Source organism: Xiphophorus hellerii, chromosome 10 (assembly GCF_003331165.1).
Source record: "Xiphophorus hellerii strain 12219 chromosome 10, Xiphophorus_hellerii-4.1, whole genome shotgun sequence".
Taxonomy (NCBI): domain Eukaryota; kingdom Metazoa; phylum Chordata; class Actinopteri; order Cyprinodontiformes; family Poeciliidae; genus Xiphophorus; species Xiphophorus hellerii.
In genome coordinates this window covers 23,151,762-23,169,589 of record NC_045681.1, presented here as the reverse complement: position 1 = coordinate 23,169,589, position 17,828 = coordinate 23,151,762, and the positions used below count along the sequence as shown (strand labels likewise).

Genomic DNA, 17,828 nt, shown 5'->3' with positions numbered 1-17,828 from the left:
AAATCCTAGGCTAGAGAACATGTGGTGATTTGATTTGAAGTTTTGTGCTCTCAGATTAACTTTGGTGCTTTTCTCTGCAGAAAATGTTCCATGGGTTTAAATAATTCCTCCTTATTTAGCCATCTTGAAGACGTCTGTAGTCTTCTGTAGACTGTGTGTGTGTGTAAACACCAGCCAATCACCAAGACTGCACATTCATCTTAATATATTTGTCTGATCCAAATAGATCCTTACTTACATTCAGGATCCCTCAAGAAAATGAGCATTTTAATAGAAAATCCGTTCACTTTTCAGCAGTGCGGTGGCTCCTCTGGCCTGTCGCGGTTCAGAAAGATCAGAGCCAAAGCAAAGCACTCAATTTACTGGTCTGTCTCCCTTCCAGACCGCACCTACAGCCATGGGAGATAGATCCTGACCACAGCAACCCAGAAAAGGCTCCTGAAATGAGCTTCGTCCATCGCACATCAGGACCCACCCTTAGAGACGGACTGACGAGCTCTAGGACCACAGCGGAGTTTGGAGTGGAAGTAGTAGAGGCTGTCAGGGTATTTGATGAGGTTACTCTCTTTGAAGGTTTTCCGAGCATGTCCAATAAGAAAGAAAACAAGAACTTGCTGGATGGACTACATTTCCCTTCTGGCGTGGGACAGGAATATCTGGATAATTACGCCAAGCAGGAAACAATGCATGGGTGGATGATCTTCTGTTGGTCTTGCGAAATTGAACTTGTGATTCTTTTTAAAGCTATACAATGTAAATGTGGTCAGTGCAACTAGACATGAGCTGGTTTCCTGTATGAAGGCATAAAGTTTAGAGTGATATACAGTACAGACCAAAAGTTTGGACACAACTGTACTGTATGTCTTTAAAAAATCCTAATATATGATTTCTATGGCTCCAATTATGTATGACTTGACACCCAAAATAATCATTAGTGATTAATATTGGCAGAAATACATTTTCCCTGACGGTCATCGCGGCCATCTTGAACTTTTCTGTGGCAAGGTTTCTTATATCCGCATGTGAAATATTCAATTTACTTGCCTATAACATGAAAAACATTATGAACATCCCTGAGCATCCTGTTCATGAGTCTGTTATACAACAACAGAGTGTCTTCAGTCAGAGGCTTCTTCAGAACCACTGTAATACTGACAGTAAAGGACAGTCTTTCCCAACCAAACTCAATTAATATGAGTCGCAACTATGTTTAATTTCCCTTTGGGACTAATAAAGTATTTCTGAATTAAACTAAATTAAAGAGTTGAATATCTGCTAGTAACACAATAACTAGGCTAAGTGTTCATTTTCCCAATGAACACTAGCAGGTGAAAACAAACAGCAGAAGGACAGAAGGAACGAAAACAGCGTTAAGCAAAGCCGTCCACGAACCTCTGGAATGCTAATGATTAATTAAACATGCCACCACTCAATTTGCATTAGACAGGCTGTGGTACACCTAGCACCTATAATGTGCTAATGTTGTCACAGGGGCATTATCTTACCACCCTGATGAGGTTATGTGCTAATGGTGGTAGACAGGCTGGAGGTTAAGTATGGCCCGGGGCCCCTTAGAAAGGTGCCAGGAGAGACCTGGTGGCCCCATAAGCTCTGGCCCAACAGAGCTGCTCTTAACTCCTTTCCTCAACAGAGTCCCATTGTGCCGGGCTGAGAAAGCGCATTAGCCTCCAAGAAAAGGGCTTTCCCTCTGAACACCCCCTCCCCACTTTGGACAACGGGCAAAGCTCTGCTTGATAATTTAATCACTCTCTCGCTCCTTCCTTCCTTCCCTTCTTCCTCCGCTGTCTCCTCCATTAGGTAACCGCTCTATATTTTACGGATGCCATCATTCCCGCTCGCTTATCAAAGGACAGTTGGAGGAACGATGCCTTGGAGAGAAGCCCTGACATTTGAATGTAGGCAGCGGAGTGATTTACGGCTCTCTGAAATGGATATTGCGAAACGGGCTGTGAGAAGATAGAGACGTATGCGTGCGAGTGAAGAAAGGGTCAGTCTGAGAGGAGGGGGACACAAAAAAAAAGAGGAGAGTTATCGCTTTACCCTTGTCTTGACTTCCTTCGGGGGCCTTTTTGAGGAGCGCAGAAATAAAGCGACTTGTTCTAGCACATCAGAGAGAGATTTAGATTATGCCAGTGTTTACCCAACTGAGTGCTGCGTGGCTGCTGGCGACAGCCTGCTGGCTTTTTAAGTCGTTACGGCCCAACCACCGCTTAGAGTGCTGGCTGCTCAAAATATAACACAGCTGCTGCAGAGAAGGGCATCCTGTCTGCTGAGTGTTTGTGTGTGTGGATCGGTGAATGTTTATGAGAGATAGCATGTGTCCTTGTATTCCTGATAGAGTAGGTGATTCTCCCTCTCTCTCACTCTCTTTCTCTGTGTGTGTGTGAGAGTGTAGAGCAGTGGAAATGGAGCCATCCATCGGATTATGGAGAGACAGCTCTTTGAAAAGGAGGGCCTCTATTTGCATAAGCGGTCATGGAAGGGAAAACCTGTAGAAAGAAAGAAAGAATGTGAGAGGGAGAAGAAGAAGAAGTAAAAAAAGAAAGGAGGAAAAAGGGAGAAATAAAGAAGAAGGAAAAAGTGGTAGTGGATCAGATTTGCCAGGCTACTAAGAGGGGGGTAAACCCTGCGGCTGGGACTGAGACCTGTGGGCAGGGATTTTGGCCAAGGGTCTCCTCAAAGCAAATGGAAAATAATAGGCTGCAAATAAATTGGTGCCATGGTAATAATAGCCCTGTCAAGTATCATGGAGAGGAGAGGGTCTATAGAGACACAGAGAGGAATGAGGAGACTGTGGGGTCTGCAGGTATGATGAAAGAAAGATGGAAGGAGGGAAGGAAAGTGGAAGCTGGGAGGGAGGAGAGGAGACTGTCAGTGGAGCTCGCCGGTATTTTGGCACAGGAGGATGGTTGAGGGCATAGCTGCTGCCAAAGCTCGTGTCTCAAGTGTGTGTGTTTCTACTCCCACTCTTGTCACATCTGTACCGAATGCTTCCAGTGCTCACTGTCACACTTCTCCCCCAGCACTGTACGACTCAGATAAACAGATTTTTACTCTTTCTCACCTGATATAATGAGTAAGAGGTACAAGGACTTTGAGCCTCAATAAGTTCATTCAGTCAACAGGAAAAATCTGAGAAAAAGTGAAGACATGTGCATAATATACCCTAAAAATTTTAATATAATGATGTAAGAACAGCTTTTATGTGAGAAGGTTATTAATTATGTAAGAGAAAAGTTCTTGTAATATTACTGCAAATATTTTAAAACCAAGACAAAGTAATGATTGAGTGAACATTTCTAACTATCTTTAGCAACAGAGAAATGGAAGAGAAACTTTACAGTACTTTGATCAGCTTTCTAGTTATCTGCTAAAGGTTTTGCTCTCTTGCTCTGTGTGTCTTTACAAAATAGCATCTTGTACAGTTTTCACACCCGACAGTCCGGTAGATTCAGTTTGATTGGGGACCAGAGTAAAAACATTTGGTACATTTTCAGCTGGCGCGGTTCACTTTCACACTGAAAGGTTTCTAGTTAAACCAGAGTTCGCTTGTTTGGTCGGCGTCAGAGTGCGATTCACACCTTCCCAAATGAACCAGGCTTTCTAGGCAAACAAACTAGAGTTTATTTGAAGCGGACTGGACAGGTCTGGTGTGAATACATCCTTACATCTCTGCCCTCTTACTTAAAACACTTGTCAAACTAAAAGAAGCTGACTTCGAGTCACAACTTCCACACCAAAGAGTTTTGCTGTTTTGGCCTATATAGTACTTAGGTATTGTGCGTTTGATGACTGGATAAAGGTTTTTGAATATCTGTCCATCCGGTCACCGGTCAGAGCCAAGCATGCTGAAAATCCTCTGATTCTGGTCAACAGCAGTGTCCTTGGTGCATCTCTTTTAATGAGTTAGAGATGTGTTGACTTTAAGACCCAATAAAAACCATGAAGGCCACCTACTGTGAGTAACAAAACAAAAAGAGGTGAACAAGGAAGGACTTACGCACTTAATGGCTGAATATTTGCTTACTGAAGCCTCTTCCAGGCCATTACCCGAGTATAAGTGAGTAGGGATGCTGACCTTTTATGTCATCAAGTCATTCATGAATGTAGTAGAAACATTCAAACACACGCGATTCTGACATCAACACCAGAGGCAGTCATCAGAGAGCTCATACAGCCTGCTCAGTGAGCTGGAAGGACGCAGAAGAGATTGGAACCAATCGCCCGGCATATCGTCCGAAACATTTCAGGTGTCCGTGAGTAAACAGATCTTAATGAGTTTGTTTTCAAGCAAATAAAATCTGGCACATGACTGACGCAGATAGAGCACACAGGAAAACTTGGACTACTATCTACTGTGTGATAATAAATGGTAAAACTGTAAAACAATCTAAAAGAGAAAAATGAAGTAAGAACAGAAAATAAAAAAGGGAGGATTACTTTGTTCACCAAAGGCGTTACCAGAGCCCTGGTAAGGCATATCAAACTGTATGGAAACCACCGTACCTAAACAAACTCTAGCAGTTTGAAAAGAAGAGTGGTTAAATATCTAGCTAGATTATGTTGGAAAGGTACAATTCCAGTGAAGGGTGTGCTATATAATGGTTCCACCTCAAAAAAAGTCATGATGTGAATGTGAACATCTTACCTAAGCTGTATTTGAATTACGCCAGTACCAGTACATGCAATCAGCCAACGCTCTACATTAGTGCTGAAACGATTAATCAGACTAATCGATATAAACTAAAAAAAAAAAAAGACCACTTGTGGAAATGACACAGTATATATTGCTTGCATTCAAGGTAAAACTCCTCAAGTGGCAGTTTTAGCTTCACCTGGTTCAAATTCTCTAAAAAAAATAAATAAATAAAAAAAATAAAAAATATCTATATATCCCCTATTCAGCATCTTTTCTACTCAATCGGTTAATCTAAAAAATAATCAACAGATTAGCCCTACGTTGTATTGAAAGGGATAAGCTTTTCGCAGGTTGATGTTAGAAGTATTTTTTTAGCTGCAGATGCATCATTTTCTACAAATAATCAAGGGTACAAGAAATGCTGTGTTATTGCATTCTAAACACTGAAATGTTATTTTATATATTTATGTATTTGCATTTTTTAAAATGTATTTTTAATATTATATACAACAGGCTTAGGTAGTTAAATGAAAAATCTGAAGAATGTGCCAATATTTTGCATTTTAATACAAATTAATCAATTTATCGTTAGAATAATCGATACAATAACCGATTACTAAAATAATCGCTAGCTGCAGCCTTACTCTTCCTACCATGATTAGGGTTAAAATAAACTTGCCTCACAGATAAGTGTACAGAAAGTATGCAACATGTACCTCTGTACATCTGAAAAAATATACATAGAAAAGACATAAAAATAAAAGAACTATAAAGCAGTTTTATATTCCCAAAAGCTGAAACGTGTCAGGGATGTAGAGGCATCGGTGATGGCGGCTCCTTTGAACATGTCCAAACACAAAGCCTCACGTGTTCATGTTTTTTCCCTCATTCCACTGCAGAACAATTAATTAATAAGGCCATTAAGTTGGTGGTGAAGTGCTGCGCTTCAGTGCGGGAAATGTCTGACACTCCATGTTTAATAAGTGGCAGAATTTGGCACCCCTCTAATGACTTCCCAGTGATGACAACCAGCTCCCCAGAGAGGCTGCAGAGTGTGTTTGGATTCCTGATGCTGCTAAACGCAGCCTGGCATCTGGTAGTGTGTACCATACCCGCACAATAGTGACCAAAACTAAAATGCTTTTAACTCTCATCATCCTTTTCTCTACCAAACATGTGTGAAAAGAGTATGAGATAGAAACAAAAAAAGGAGTTTGTTTTTGGGGGTTCATTTTGCCACCTGCGCAGCATACTAACTTGCTCTCTGGAATCCTGCAGACCACCGAGGCAGAGAGGAACCACCTGTCCATCCTCGAAAAGCAACACACACCCACACACACACACACCCCTTCTGCCCGACATTACCATATTCACATTTACCCGCGGTTTATATGTTCCACCACGGGCTGCTTAATGGGACAGATAGCACACAGACACAAACACAAGCTTTGTTGGAGTCTGAAACCAGCATGTTTCTGCTATTGGCCCTTGTACTACATTCATAAATGCCATTTTAAGCCTTAATAAGTCAACAGAGATGGCGCTCATGTGGCAGGTGGCTGAGGAAAAAGCAGCCTGTAGCAAACAATTACCGTGTTTGGTAAAACAAGCGGCCTCTGTGGGTAAAAACCAATTAGTCCGCCGTGGCAGCAGGTAGCAAGTCGACTCCATTTGTTACCATCCGTAATAACACTCGCCTAGTAAATCAGCGGCACGCTAGAGCAGCTAGACTGACAGCGGACTGCTTTATGATAATAAGAGCTCCAATCGACACTATTTCTGAATAGTTCAACATCTTCACATGAGCGGAGTTTAGAGGATTCTGGTGTGTGAAACTGCACGTAATGAGCACTGGAGGATATTATGTGATAGAAAGCACTGCGGTGTGTGCATGTTTAGGTTTACGGGTGGAATCAATCTGCTGATAATATTCAACTAACTAATAAAGCTGCAGGCGATGAATGTAATGTCAATACCTTCAGCTGATCTGCTCCAGTGAGTAGCCTAACCCGTTGATTCTCAGATAATGTGATGTGAAGACGCAGCCCTAGAGGTTGGGCTTCAAGGCAGAGAGAAAACAGCGCATTTTAGGGCTAGATTAACCCTTCTGCTTGGCTTGGTCGAAATAATTGGTCTACTGTGGTTTGTTGAAAGCGGCTGAGATAGAGGAGGTCAACAGCTTAGAGAGGAAAAGGTGAAGGAGGATAGAAAAGGAGGTCAGCAAATCGAGGTTTTAATTGTAAGTGCTTTGAGTTTTTAAAGAAGACCGGCCTTTAGGAATGTGTGTTCCGTGTTTCTATCCACTTTTAAGGCCGTTTCAGACTTTCATCGAAGTGTGGAGACAGAAAAACTTTGAAGCTTCTTAAAAAACAACTTTAAATTATACAAACATATCATAAGCCTTTTCTAAAAGAGCGGTTGGAGTCGAACCTGAGTAAAATGGAAAGGAACGACCATATATGGATGATTTGTGGTGTGAAACTTAAGAGAATGATGACTGTGGGAACAGAAACAGGCTTTTTCTTGGAAAAGAAAGGCCATTAATAAGGACAACATGGATGTTAAGCCACTAATTGGCAATATCAAAGATAGAGAGTGAGTACTCCTACTCTCCTTTAAAGACTGCTCTAGGTACAAAAAGTGGATGGATGTTTCTTAATCTCTAGTTAACGTTGCAAAGTTTTTATGCCAATTTTTGTCCCAATTTTCCCCTTCCAACAACCTTAAGGACGCTCCAATTATCAGGATGGCTCTGAAGTTAATCTTACTGCAGTGAGTGGTGTGTTAAGAGTGATCTGGTCTGCTCAAACAGATGTCAGGACCATAAAGTTTCTCAGATCTGAAGTTGTACAAGTTTTTATTTTTCATACATCCTTCATGTATTCTTCCTGATAAAACTAACTGTAGAAAACTTTTTGGATAAGATGTTGACTGTTTTGATAGCAGGTTTCATAAAAAGAAGACTTCAACAACAAGATTACTACATTACAGAGTAAGCTGTCACGAGTAAAACAATGTATATGATTAGAAAAGTGAGACTTTCAGCTGCTTCCATTCACTACATCTTAGTTTTATATAATCACTGCACAGCTTGCCAGCGTAAATTTGTAGAAATACGTACGATATCAGTGCTCCCACAATTCAACTGCATGTAGATTTATAAGAGCTAACAATCACAGCGAGGGGGGGAAAAATAAAAAAAATAAAAAATCAATATTCAGTGTGAATAACAGTTATGGCTGTAAATGCATTCCGTCATATGCATTACTCCTAAACTGGAGGCTCTGTCATGTTTGAAATCCATCAAGGACTCTGCTTTACTGATGCGCCTTCAATCTGGTATTTTGTAAATCCCCTCTCTATTCAAGTATCAAACTATTTTCCTCATCCATCCAAATCTTTTCTACCCGTTTCCAAAAGCTGCCATCCAAAAACTGGACGGCAGTTTTTGTGTATAAATGGGAAAGAAAGAAGCAAGAGGAAGGGAGAGATACAATCTGGAACAGGAAGAGGAAAAGGAAGGGTTGAAAGCACTTTGTTGCAGTTAACATAAGGAGACAAGGAGGAAGTAGTGTGTTTCGATTGCTCTGTGTGTGCGACAGAGGGAGAGAGAGAGAGAGCGAGTAAGTGTGAATTGTGCCTGCAGTTATTCGCACGTGAGGAACCGGAGTGAGAGAAAGTGAGCCAGCCTGAAGGGCAAAGATTGTGTTTATGTTGTGCATGTGCGTAAATGTGAGCGCTCACTCGTGCATGACAGGAAGCCGCGGTGTCCCTGGCTCTCCAGTGTTTACAGACAGGAAATGTTTGTCCAGGCAAAAGGGAAGAAATCTTGCCTCCCCGCAAGGCAAACACTGCTGGATACGCACAAAGACAAACACACAAACACACGGGGCGCTCGCGACAGTGTGAAAAGAGGAATCCAACGGGAGTTCTAGTCTTTGTGAGTGAGACGGGGTGTTTGGTATTTGGGGAAGTGGGAGTGACAGGGCTGGGCACCAACTGTTCTTCACTTCCCCTCATCTCTGGCTGCACATGCAAGCTCCAGCAGACACTAAATAAAAGAATCAATACGGTGACCTACTGTGAACCTGTAAGAGTGAGGACAGGTCTGTCAGCTCCAGTTCACACAATCCACCCATATCTGCATCTTTAGCTCCTTTATCAATGCTTCCCTGGGTCTCAGTCTGGTAGGCAGGCGGGAAAGGTATGGGGACCAAAACCAGTTCTAAATTCAAAAACAAACGGCATTTGCCAATTAATACCCTGAGTGACTCGGCTACCTGCTAGCAATCTAAGCTAATGCCATGGTATTACTGTTTTTGTTTTATAATGGAGATTGCATAAGGCTGTGTGTGTAAAAGATTTAATACAGAACATTGGAACAGCAAATAAATATTTTTATTTTTTTTTACTGTGGCGATCACTAAGTTTAATATGCAGAGCAGCCATATTGGATTTTGGAGCCACTGATGGGAGAAAGCCAAATTTCCAACTTGGAATTCGGACTTCTAAAGAGATTTTATTGATGTACTCCATTATCGAAGCAGCTTAAAATGATAAAAAATAAAAGATAACTCGACTGCATCTTTAAACAAATCATACAACGCAGATGAATAAGAGCACAACGAACTGATCATCTAATTCTTGTTCTACTACAGCACTGAAATTCAAGGTGGTAGATGTTAGAAAATGTTTGCTCCAGCTCATTTGTCAGCTGCCTTTCCCGCATTTCATTAACCTGGGAACCGGGATGTTCTGCTAGGACTACGCAGCGGTGAATCAACAGGAACTAACATGACACGCACCTTCTGCTCTGATAAATCTCAACTTATAAAGATGGAAAAATAAATGTGCTAATTACCAATAGGTAGATTTTCTGTGTTAACACATGACAGAAAAGTTGGCTTCCTCTTTTCAAAGCCAGTCTTCACCTGGTTTGACATTTTTTGTCTTTGTGTTTTGTTTTTTTCTTTTTTTTGCAAGTCAATTCCACAGCTTTTCACAGACTGTGTGAAAGGAGCTGTTGCGTGACCATCAGCCACAATGAGAGTATTTGTGAAATGTATTTTAGGACCACTTGCCAAACTTGTGTTCCCCAAACAAACAATGCGCTTGTCTGACTGTCCCGCTTCATTTCCTTGTGATCTCTGCTGAAATTTCCATGTGTGTCTGAGAGCTGATGTGTGTGTGGGTTTGTAAATTAAGGACAGCACTGGAGGCGACGCGGCTCTGCATGTTTGTGTGCCTCTCTTTGCTTACCGACACACACACACACACACGCACACCCACCCCCACACACACACGCATCTTTCAAAACAGGAATGATCTGAACAGGATGAGATGAAAGTGTTCTTTCATCAGAAGGCTCCAAAGCACACAGTGCCTTACTAAAGTGTACATAAAGTTCATCTGCAACTTTTTCACTTTTTCTTCAAGTATTTTATTGGGATGTTATGTGACCAGAACAATGCAAATACACAAAGAAAATCCAGAGCTACCATCAGAAGTCACTTAATTAGTAAAGAACAGAACACATGTGGATATAATCTCAGTATAAATTCACCTGGTTTTCATAAATTCCAACACACTCCACAAAGGATTTTATGAAACTTTAAGGCAAAAAAGTCAGACGATCCCCAATTTGCAGCTTGAAACAAGTTACGTAGGAAAACAGCATCATGTGGAAGAAGGTCCTCTGTAAACCAAAACTGAACTTTTTGCCAAATGAAAGATGTGGCAGAAAAGTGGCAAATCATATCATATATATAATAGGATTTTGACTAAAACTAACTGGATGTCAGACTTGCGTATGTCTGCTTATTTGCAAGCCCCAAAACAGCAACCCTCGACTCATTAAAACTGCAAGCGACTTCATAAAAAAACAAGTCCAAAGCTGCTTATAATCGGGCATGGCGAGCGAAACTCAAAATAGTTCCTGTGACTATTATATAGTCACAGGAACTATACAAAATAGTATAGTATAGAAAAACTATACAAAATAGTTTTTCCAGCAACAAAATGAGCATTGTCCCTCCATTGTTGATGTTTCTGTCACTGCTGACACTGTCACATAGAAACGACAGTCACTCCCCAAGAGGCGTAGAGGAAATAAAATTAAATTACAAAAGAAAATAGTAACGCACAGTAACGCAAAGTGATTTCGATAAGTAACTGTAGTCTGACTACTGGATTTGAAATAGCAGCGAGTTAGATTACTCGTTACTGAAAAAAGTGGTTCATGCGTTACTGACATCACTGGTTCCAACTGATTAATAACCTCTGCTTAGATCTTCTTTCACTGTTGTAGGTTGAACGCCATCCAGAAGAGGGCACCGCTGGTCATCCTTAAGCGGAACCAGTTGAAACAAAAACAAATACGGCAGGGCCATACCAGAACTGGAAAGAAAAACAGTCCAACAGAGTTTGGTGCGGAATGCAAAATGCACTTTATGCCGTTCGGTTTTGAAATACAAACACTCAACAAGCTCCTTAACTCTCACTATGTCTCATTCTTTTTTTCATCCAGCATACTATGAAACATTTTGCCCTTTTTATAATGGAAAGACAGTTAACCCTCATAAAACAAAAAACTCAGGTTTTAAAAAAAATGGCTGGTTATCAATTAACTATTCATTGATTGATAAGATCAGTCAACTTGCATCCCTAAGTAAAAGTAATATTACATTAGAATGTAAAACGCAAGATATATTTAGCTGGCAGAGCTGCTAGGCAGCAGAAGCCAACACCAGACACAAAATGCTGAAGGTCACAGAGTGACAGAAGAACAGATGAGAAAGATATGACAGAAGAAAACAGGCATATACGGCAACTGATGTTGTCATTGTCATATTTGTCAATATTATAACTGTTGCAAGAACCCCAGTAGGCTGTTTGGAAAGTCATGGCGTTAAAACTAAAGGAGCACCGCCCATTGCTCTACTTATGCTACACACACACACACACACACCCACCCCCACACACACACACACACACCCACACACAAAGAAAGTAAAACAACTTCAACAACTGCTATCATTCAAGAAGCAACTTGCACTGTAAAACGCAGCTGAAACACAAAACCTCCAGCAGGCAGATGAAAAGAGGGAAAAAAGTTGACTTACTTGCTGGGGAGGGGGTGCTGTATCCACTGATGGGAAGTCCTGACAGAGCCGGAGGCGACATGCCCCCCAGCATGTGGGGGAAAAAGTAGGAGTAGGGGGGCATGGGGAAGCCGTTGAGGTGTCCGCCTGGTACCGGGTTGCCCTTCCCGGCCATGATGGCTCGCCCACAAACAGAGCTCAGTGACGAAATCAACCCCTGGTTAAGATGCGGCCGAACCAAAGAGGAGTCAGTACGGGTTCCTGGGATGATTTAATCCCCCATAGAGAAGCTTCGTCATTAGATATTCCAAAGGACTGCCAGGTAAAGGTTTGTCAAATAATCCGCTTAAGGTTAAAAAAGTTCAGAAAACACCTCCTGTAGATGTCAGCAGGACAAAAAAACCCTGTTTGTTTAGTCAGTATGTGTGTCTTTAGGGCTGACTTGCTGCGGACAAAAAGATAAAAAAGACACACACAGCAGAAATATAAAAAGCTCTTTTATGCCTACTTTCTCACGTATTATTCGACGAGCTATAAAGGCCTTATTTGCAGGAGGCGTTGGAGGGGCAGGGAAGCAGCACAGCCATTCTTTATCTTCAAGACGAAGGCAAAGAAAAAGAGGCAAGTTGAGTCACGAAGACGAGACTTTGATGGCAGCGAACAGGAGCAGCGATAGTGGTGATAGGGGGGCTGCTAGTGGTTGGGATGCTTTCACAATTCACTCCTCCGCCGTAGAGCTCGCCGAGGGAATGTGCAGATCACATGATGCCATGGAAGAGTTGCTCTCCTTAGTCGGGCCTCTTCTTTGCGGGTTGCGAAGCGTCTCCCTAGAAAGATAAATAGAAAAAGAAAAAAAAACAGAGAAGAGATCATTTAGTGCTTCAGTGACAAGGTAGAGATCACATCCCTTTGTAAAAAAGTGCCTGAGCAAAACTGTTCCTTTCCTCTGACGCTAATTAACGGGAATGTCTCAGCTGAAATGTTACAAAAACACCCCATCCTCCTTAATTATCTAATGGAGTGTTAAAGTTGGAGGTGTGTGATGTCTCCTTGCAGCTCTGCGCGCGCGCGCTCATTAACGGTGACAGGCCACAAACACGGTGGGAGCCGAGCCAAAACACAAGCCGAGACGGCAGCACAAAGGCAAACTTTGCTAATTACGCCGGTTTGCGGAAGGTGAGACCCAAGGTGCTGTTCTGGAAGCTTGGCTTCTGAATCAGGAGCAAAACAGATCTGTGATCACAGCAGAAAGCGGGAGCAGGACGCAAGGGGCACTGACAGCTACGCGACCGAAGAGTACAATTATTACCACAAAACAGGATGTTAGCGTTGCCATACATTTTGGGGGGGGGAAAGGAGTTGGGGGTTTTAGAGACACAGAAGCAAAAGCGGGAGAAATGTGTCTTTGCATGAGCCGGTATGCTCAGGAATGTGGCGCTCTAGCGTGAATGAAATGGGGACATGGCAGGAGGGGTCAGGTCGGCCTGTTCCCGCTTGCATGGAGCTTGTGCTGCACCGGCGAACCACAGGTGAGACAGGTGGAGAATAAAGCCAGAGCGAATACCACAGAAACACCTTCAGCTTTGGTTCACTGTAAGAGGAAATGATAAATATGAATGCATTTCCACCTCATTCTGAATAAGGATGCAGTTGTTTTCAGAGAAGTTCATTTGATAGGCTTTGCATTCATTTGAATTGTTATTAATTTGCTCATTATCAAAGATATAAAAAGCCACTTTCCCCACATTTACCTGCTTTGTTTAGGAAATGCGCGCTGAAAGGAGGGAATGCATTGGTGTGAGAGTTTTTACAGTGTATTCTAAAGCCACGAGTCAAGTCTGCTTTGATTTCCTTTTATAGCCCCTTTTCTTACCTTTCCAGTCAGCTAATACATCATATAAATAACACCTTTCCGGTGTTATATCTGACTGTATGATATAAAATACCTATTACTGTTAGAAAACATTGCCTCAGTGGAGTCCTTACTGCGAATTTATTCAAAATTAAATGCAAAACCATGAAAGAAACTTACATTGAAGTTACATAAAGCCTGATGTGCAGTTGTCTTACAAACGTTGCCATGTCTTTTATATACATATTCACACATATACTAACAAAAGCCTCGTTTCAGTTGAATATTTATTTTACTACTGCCCTCTTTTAAAAGCATCAGGTGAATTTAGAACCATCAGGTTGGTATTTTGGCTCAAAATGCCAATAAGACAAACAGAGAACTGATGTGAGAATCTTCATGAGGTACTTTACTGTTGTAGTGGGAGAATTACCCACAGGTTGAAACTTGGACAGTCAGCTGTACCGTCTTTGTCAAATGTGGAATGGGCAGTTTGGATGATGGGTGACATCTTACACCATTGTGCACTTACCCCAGTCATCCTTCTGCTGTAGTGAACTCATCGTCTTATTCCATTTACTCACAGCAGTCAGGCTGGGGAAGACCTACTGCAGCAGAAAGTGCCACTGCTTTGCTACACTACGGTCCATCCGAGGTTTTTACATCAAGGTCATTGTACAGTAGACTTTGTACAAAAAAATACAACTAAACTAAATCCTTATGATAGAACAGTCATGAAATAAAGGTGAAAATTTGCTTAACGTTTAGATAGCCTGACCTTTTTATATGTATAAAGCAGATTTCTGACATCAAAGTACCTGATTACAAAACAATAATTAGCTAAAGAGCAGCCTCAAGGATTTTTTTCTATCTCAGACTCTGAACATTATTTAATCCGACAAGTCCTTTTCAGAAGGGCTCTTAGTGAAGGAGTTCATTCATGTTTGAAACTAATAGGTAAAAAAAAAAAGCATTTTAACATTTCCAGAAGCAGGAGAATGAACACAGAATCACCATGCCAGAGGTGATAATAAAAACAAAATGGTCGCATCGAGACAAGCGCACACCGTGTTGGGAGGAAGCAAGGTAAGACTGATGATGTGAATAATTGGCTGTGAAAACTGCACACGGGAGACTGGAACTGGCCAACGGCGGTAACAAACGCTCCACATCCTCCTTCCAGGCCAAACTGGTCACAACAGCTGCGTCCGTTGAGCCGACTCTGCCCGTTCTCTGCCCCGTTTCTGCAGAGCTCAGCTGCACACAAATTATCGTTATGCGTTTTCCTCCATCTTTCTCTCTCTTGCGTCATCTGGAAGTCCTCGCCGTTCTGTCTGAGTACAGCTTCGGCATGTTGGTGACCAAAATATATGGCAGGTTTTGCCATTGCAAGGTAGTGGAAGGCCATCAGCAAGACCAAATAATATGCAACAGGCAAGAAAAGTTGGTGTCAACCAAACACTCTCCCAACTAGTCCTTTGTAACTCACTATGATGACTGTGACTTGGTATATTTGGACCTCTAATATGTCAGTATGCAAACTGTACAAAAAATATTAAATGGGATGACAATGGAATTCCTACATGGAAACTTGGAGGGTTTTTTTTAACAAACCCCAAATACAAAATCCAACATGGCTGCCACACAAAGTCATGGGACCTTCAGTACATTACCAGTATTTCAGAGTCATGGTGTAAAAGAGGACACAACAGCCTGCTAAAATTAGCTGCAGTTTCCCACTGCCCCTGTTTTAAAAGCATCAGCGAACCATCATTAGATCATTAGTTTACAAAGAGACAGAGAACATAAGGTGTCCAACATGCAGTCTGGGGGCCACTGTTTGGCCCTCTTTAGGAATTTATGAATGACACACATATGAGCAGTTAACTCATATGTAGATTTTTTTTGGTAACACTTTATTTGCAGGGGTGTGCAATAAGACTGACATTACACTGTCATAAACATAACACCTGTTATGAACATGAATGAGTGCTCATGATTGTTTACAACTGTTGTCATGAAGTGTCATTCAGTATATAATGCCACTTTTAATGCAGAAATGCAATGAAGTTGCATTAAAAGTCCAGTAAAAGTGTAAACTTTCCCTTATTCAGTCAATAATGACCTTTTTATTGCAAAGTTCTATTAAAATTAGCATAAAACGTCTATTAAAAGTGTCAACTTTGCAATAACAGTGGCATTATTTACTTAATGACACTTCATGACAACAGTCGTAAATAGACACGAGGACTCATTCATGTTCATAACAGGTGTTATGTCACGTTTATGACAGTGTAATGTCAGTCTTATGCACAACTCTTCAAATAAAGTGTTACCGATTTTATTTTATTTATTTTATTTTTAATTAGCGAAAAACTACTACTGCAAAAATGAAATCTTTTTGGGATGGAAACAAAATACTCAACTTCTAATAACACTTTTTGCATTCCCTTGTCCATTGATTTTTACTTAAAAATGATTTTGCACCAAAATCTGCTTTCAGTGCATTTATTTATAATGTGTTCATGTTCTGTTTTCAGAGCAAAGACTCATTTCCCCCATATTTTGTCGTTATTTAATTTGCAATGATTTACCAACTGGATGCTGTTCTTCCATATGGCAAACGTGGGAAGGGTATCTACAATGATTTGCAAATTTCTTTCCAATAAAATGTGTGACTACTTAATTCCATCTAAATATTGTATGATTAGTAAATTGTTGAGCAGTTAAAACATTTTTTTATTTTTTTTCCCCTCTCAAAATAACATTTTATTGCTGGCAAGAGCCTTTGACTTGACACTTTGGGCCTAATTAAAAAAGTTTTGCCACCACTGAAACAAAACGCTGTTATTAGCTGGTTAAATAGTGAGGCTGTACTGTTAATGTGTGTTTTTTTACTCTAACTTGCCATACTGCAATAAATTTTAAATGAACTGATGGCAACCGAAAAACTGTATTACGCTTTCTGGAGGTTTTAATCTCACACTTTCCCTCTGTTGGGGAAAGTGTTGCTACACAGTTTGAATGCAAAAGATGCTCAGCCATACTTCATTATTGACTTAAATGCTGCAAGCAGCCAGAAAGTTTTTACTGATTGCAATTGGAGCACGGCTACTTTGGAAGCGTCGGGATTCCCAGAAACCAAGTTCCAAATTCTGACGTGAATATAACTCTGCAGGGGTGTTTGCAACCAAAATAAAACTATAAATATGCATGTTAATGCATAAATATAGACCGATTCTCCTCACTACTCTCGGTAGGAGGTGCCTCTGTGCATGAATTTGTTCGTTGCGACCCACATTTTTTGCCAAACAAGAAAATACAAAATGTAGAAAAACTTTTTATTGACAGGTCAACCAAAAAACACCATGAACATATCAGAGCGTTCCTATTTGCTGCCATTTTGTGCACACAGAAGAAAAAATACACAGCTGACAAGCGAGCTTCTGTATTATAAAAATAAACACTTATGGAGCAAAAGCAGTCTCAGATTAAGCAAAAATGCAATGAAGTAGAAAAGTAAAAAAGACCCCCGGGCTTGGAGTCGCATCATTAATGTATTTCTTTTTAAAGATTTAAACAGAATTCTTAGCACTTGCCAAATTCATCTCAACAGCTTCCAAGCAAGGTGGTGCATGGAGGGCGTCTCCTCGGGGAGCGGACGCCGTCCCTTACAGCGAGGGGCAAAATAAAAATAAACAATCTGGGTCAGCTGGACTTAACTCTCTTTGGCATATAGCAGGCAGAGGGAAGGAAAGGTTAGAGGTTACAGGGCATGAGAGCCTGTGATCGGTTATGACAGCAAACACTGAATTAATAATCAAAAAAGGCAGGAAATGGCAGCGTGAGGTCAGGGCAGGCGAGAGCTACACACGCAAAACGCAGCCATGGGGGGAGGCTGCGGAACGCATGGCACGCAGAGGAGCTCTGCTCACACACGGACCAGTACATGGGAACGTACACACTGATCAGAGTGTGGAGGGATACATGAGCAAAGATTAAAGGTGATCAGGAAGAGAAAGTAGAACTAAAGAAAGGTGTATTTTCTGTCCAACACTGAACCTTAATGCAGCAGATTTCCTTCTGAACAACTGGATCTGAAATGTGTCAGAGGCAGCTGCTGAGCTGGGAGGAATAATACATTATGTTGATGCCTTCATGTCTAAGATAATGCACCTGTTGTTTCAATATGCATTGTCTTTTAAAAGTATTCCCT

The 17,828-nt window shown here is 41.3% G+C and overlaps 1 protein-coding gene across 2 annotated transcripts in view; it reads right to left on the bottom strand.

Moving 5' to 3' along the window:
• raraa (retinoic acid receptor, alpha a) overlaps window positions 1-17,828 on the bottom strand; it is a 188,390-nt gene that overhangs the window by 93,417 nt on the left and 77,145 nt on the right. For both annotated transcript variants that reach the window (XM_032574246.1, XM_032574247.1), the window contains one exon: window positions 11,782-12,587. In XM_032574246.1, coding sequence (XP_032430137.1) covers window positions 11,782-11,935 — 154 coding nt within the window. In that variant the 5' untranslated portion in view covers window positions 11,936-12,587. The remainder of the gene's footprint in view (window positions 1-11,781; window positions 12,588-17,828) is intronic.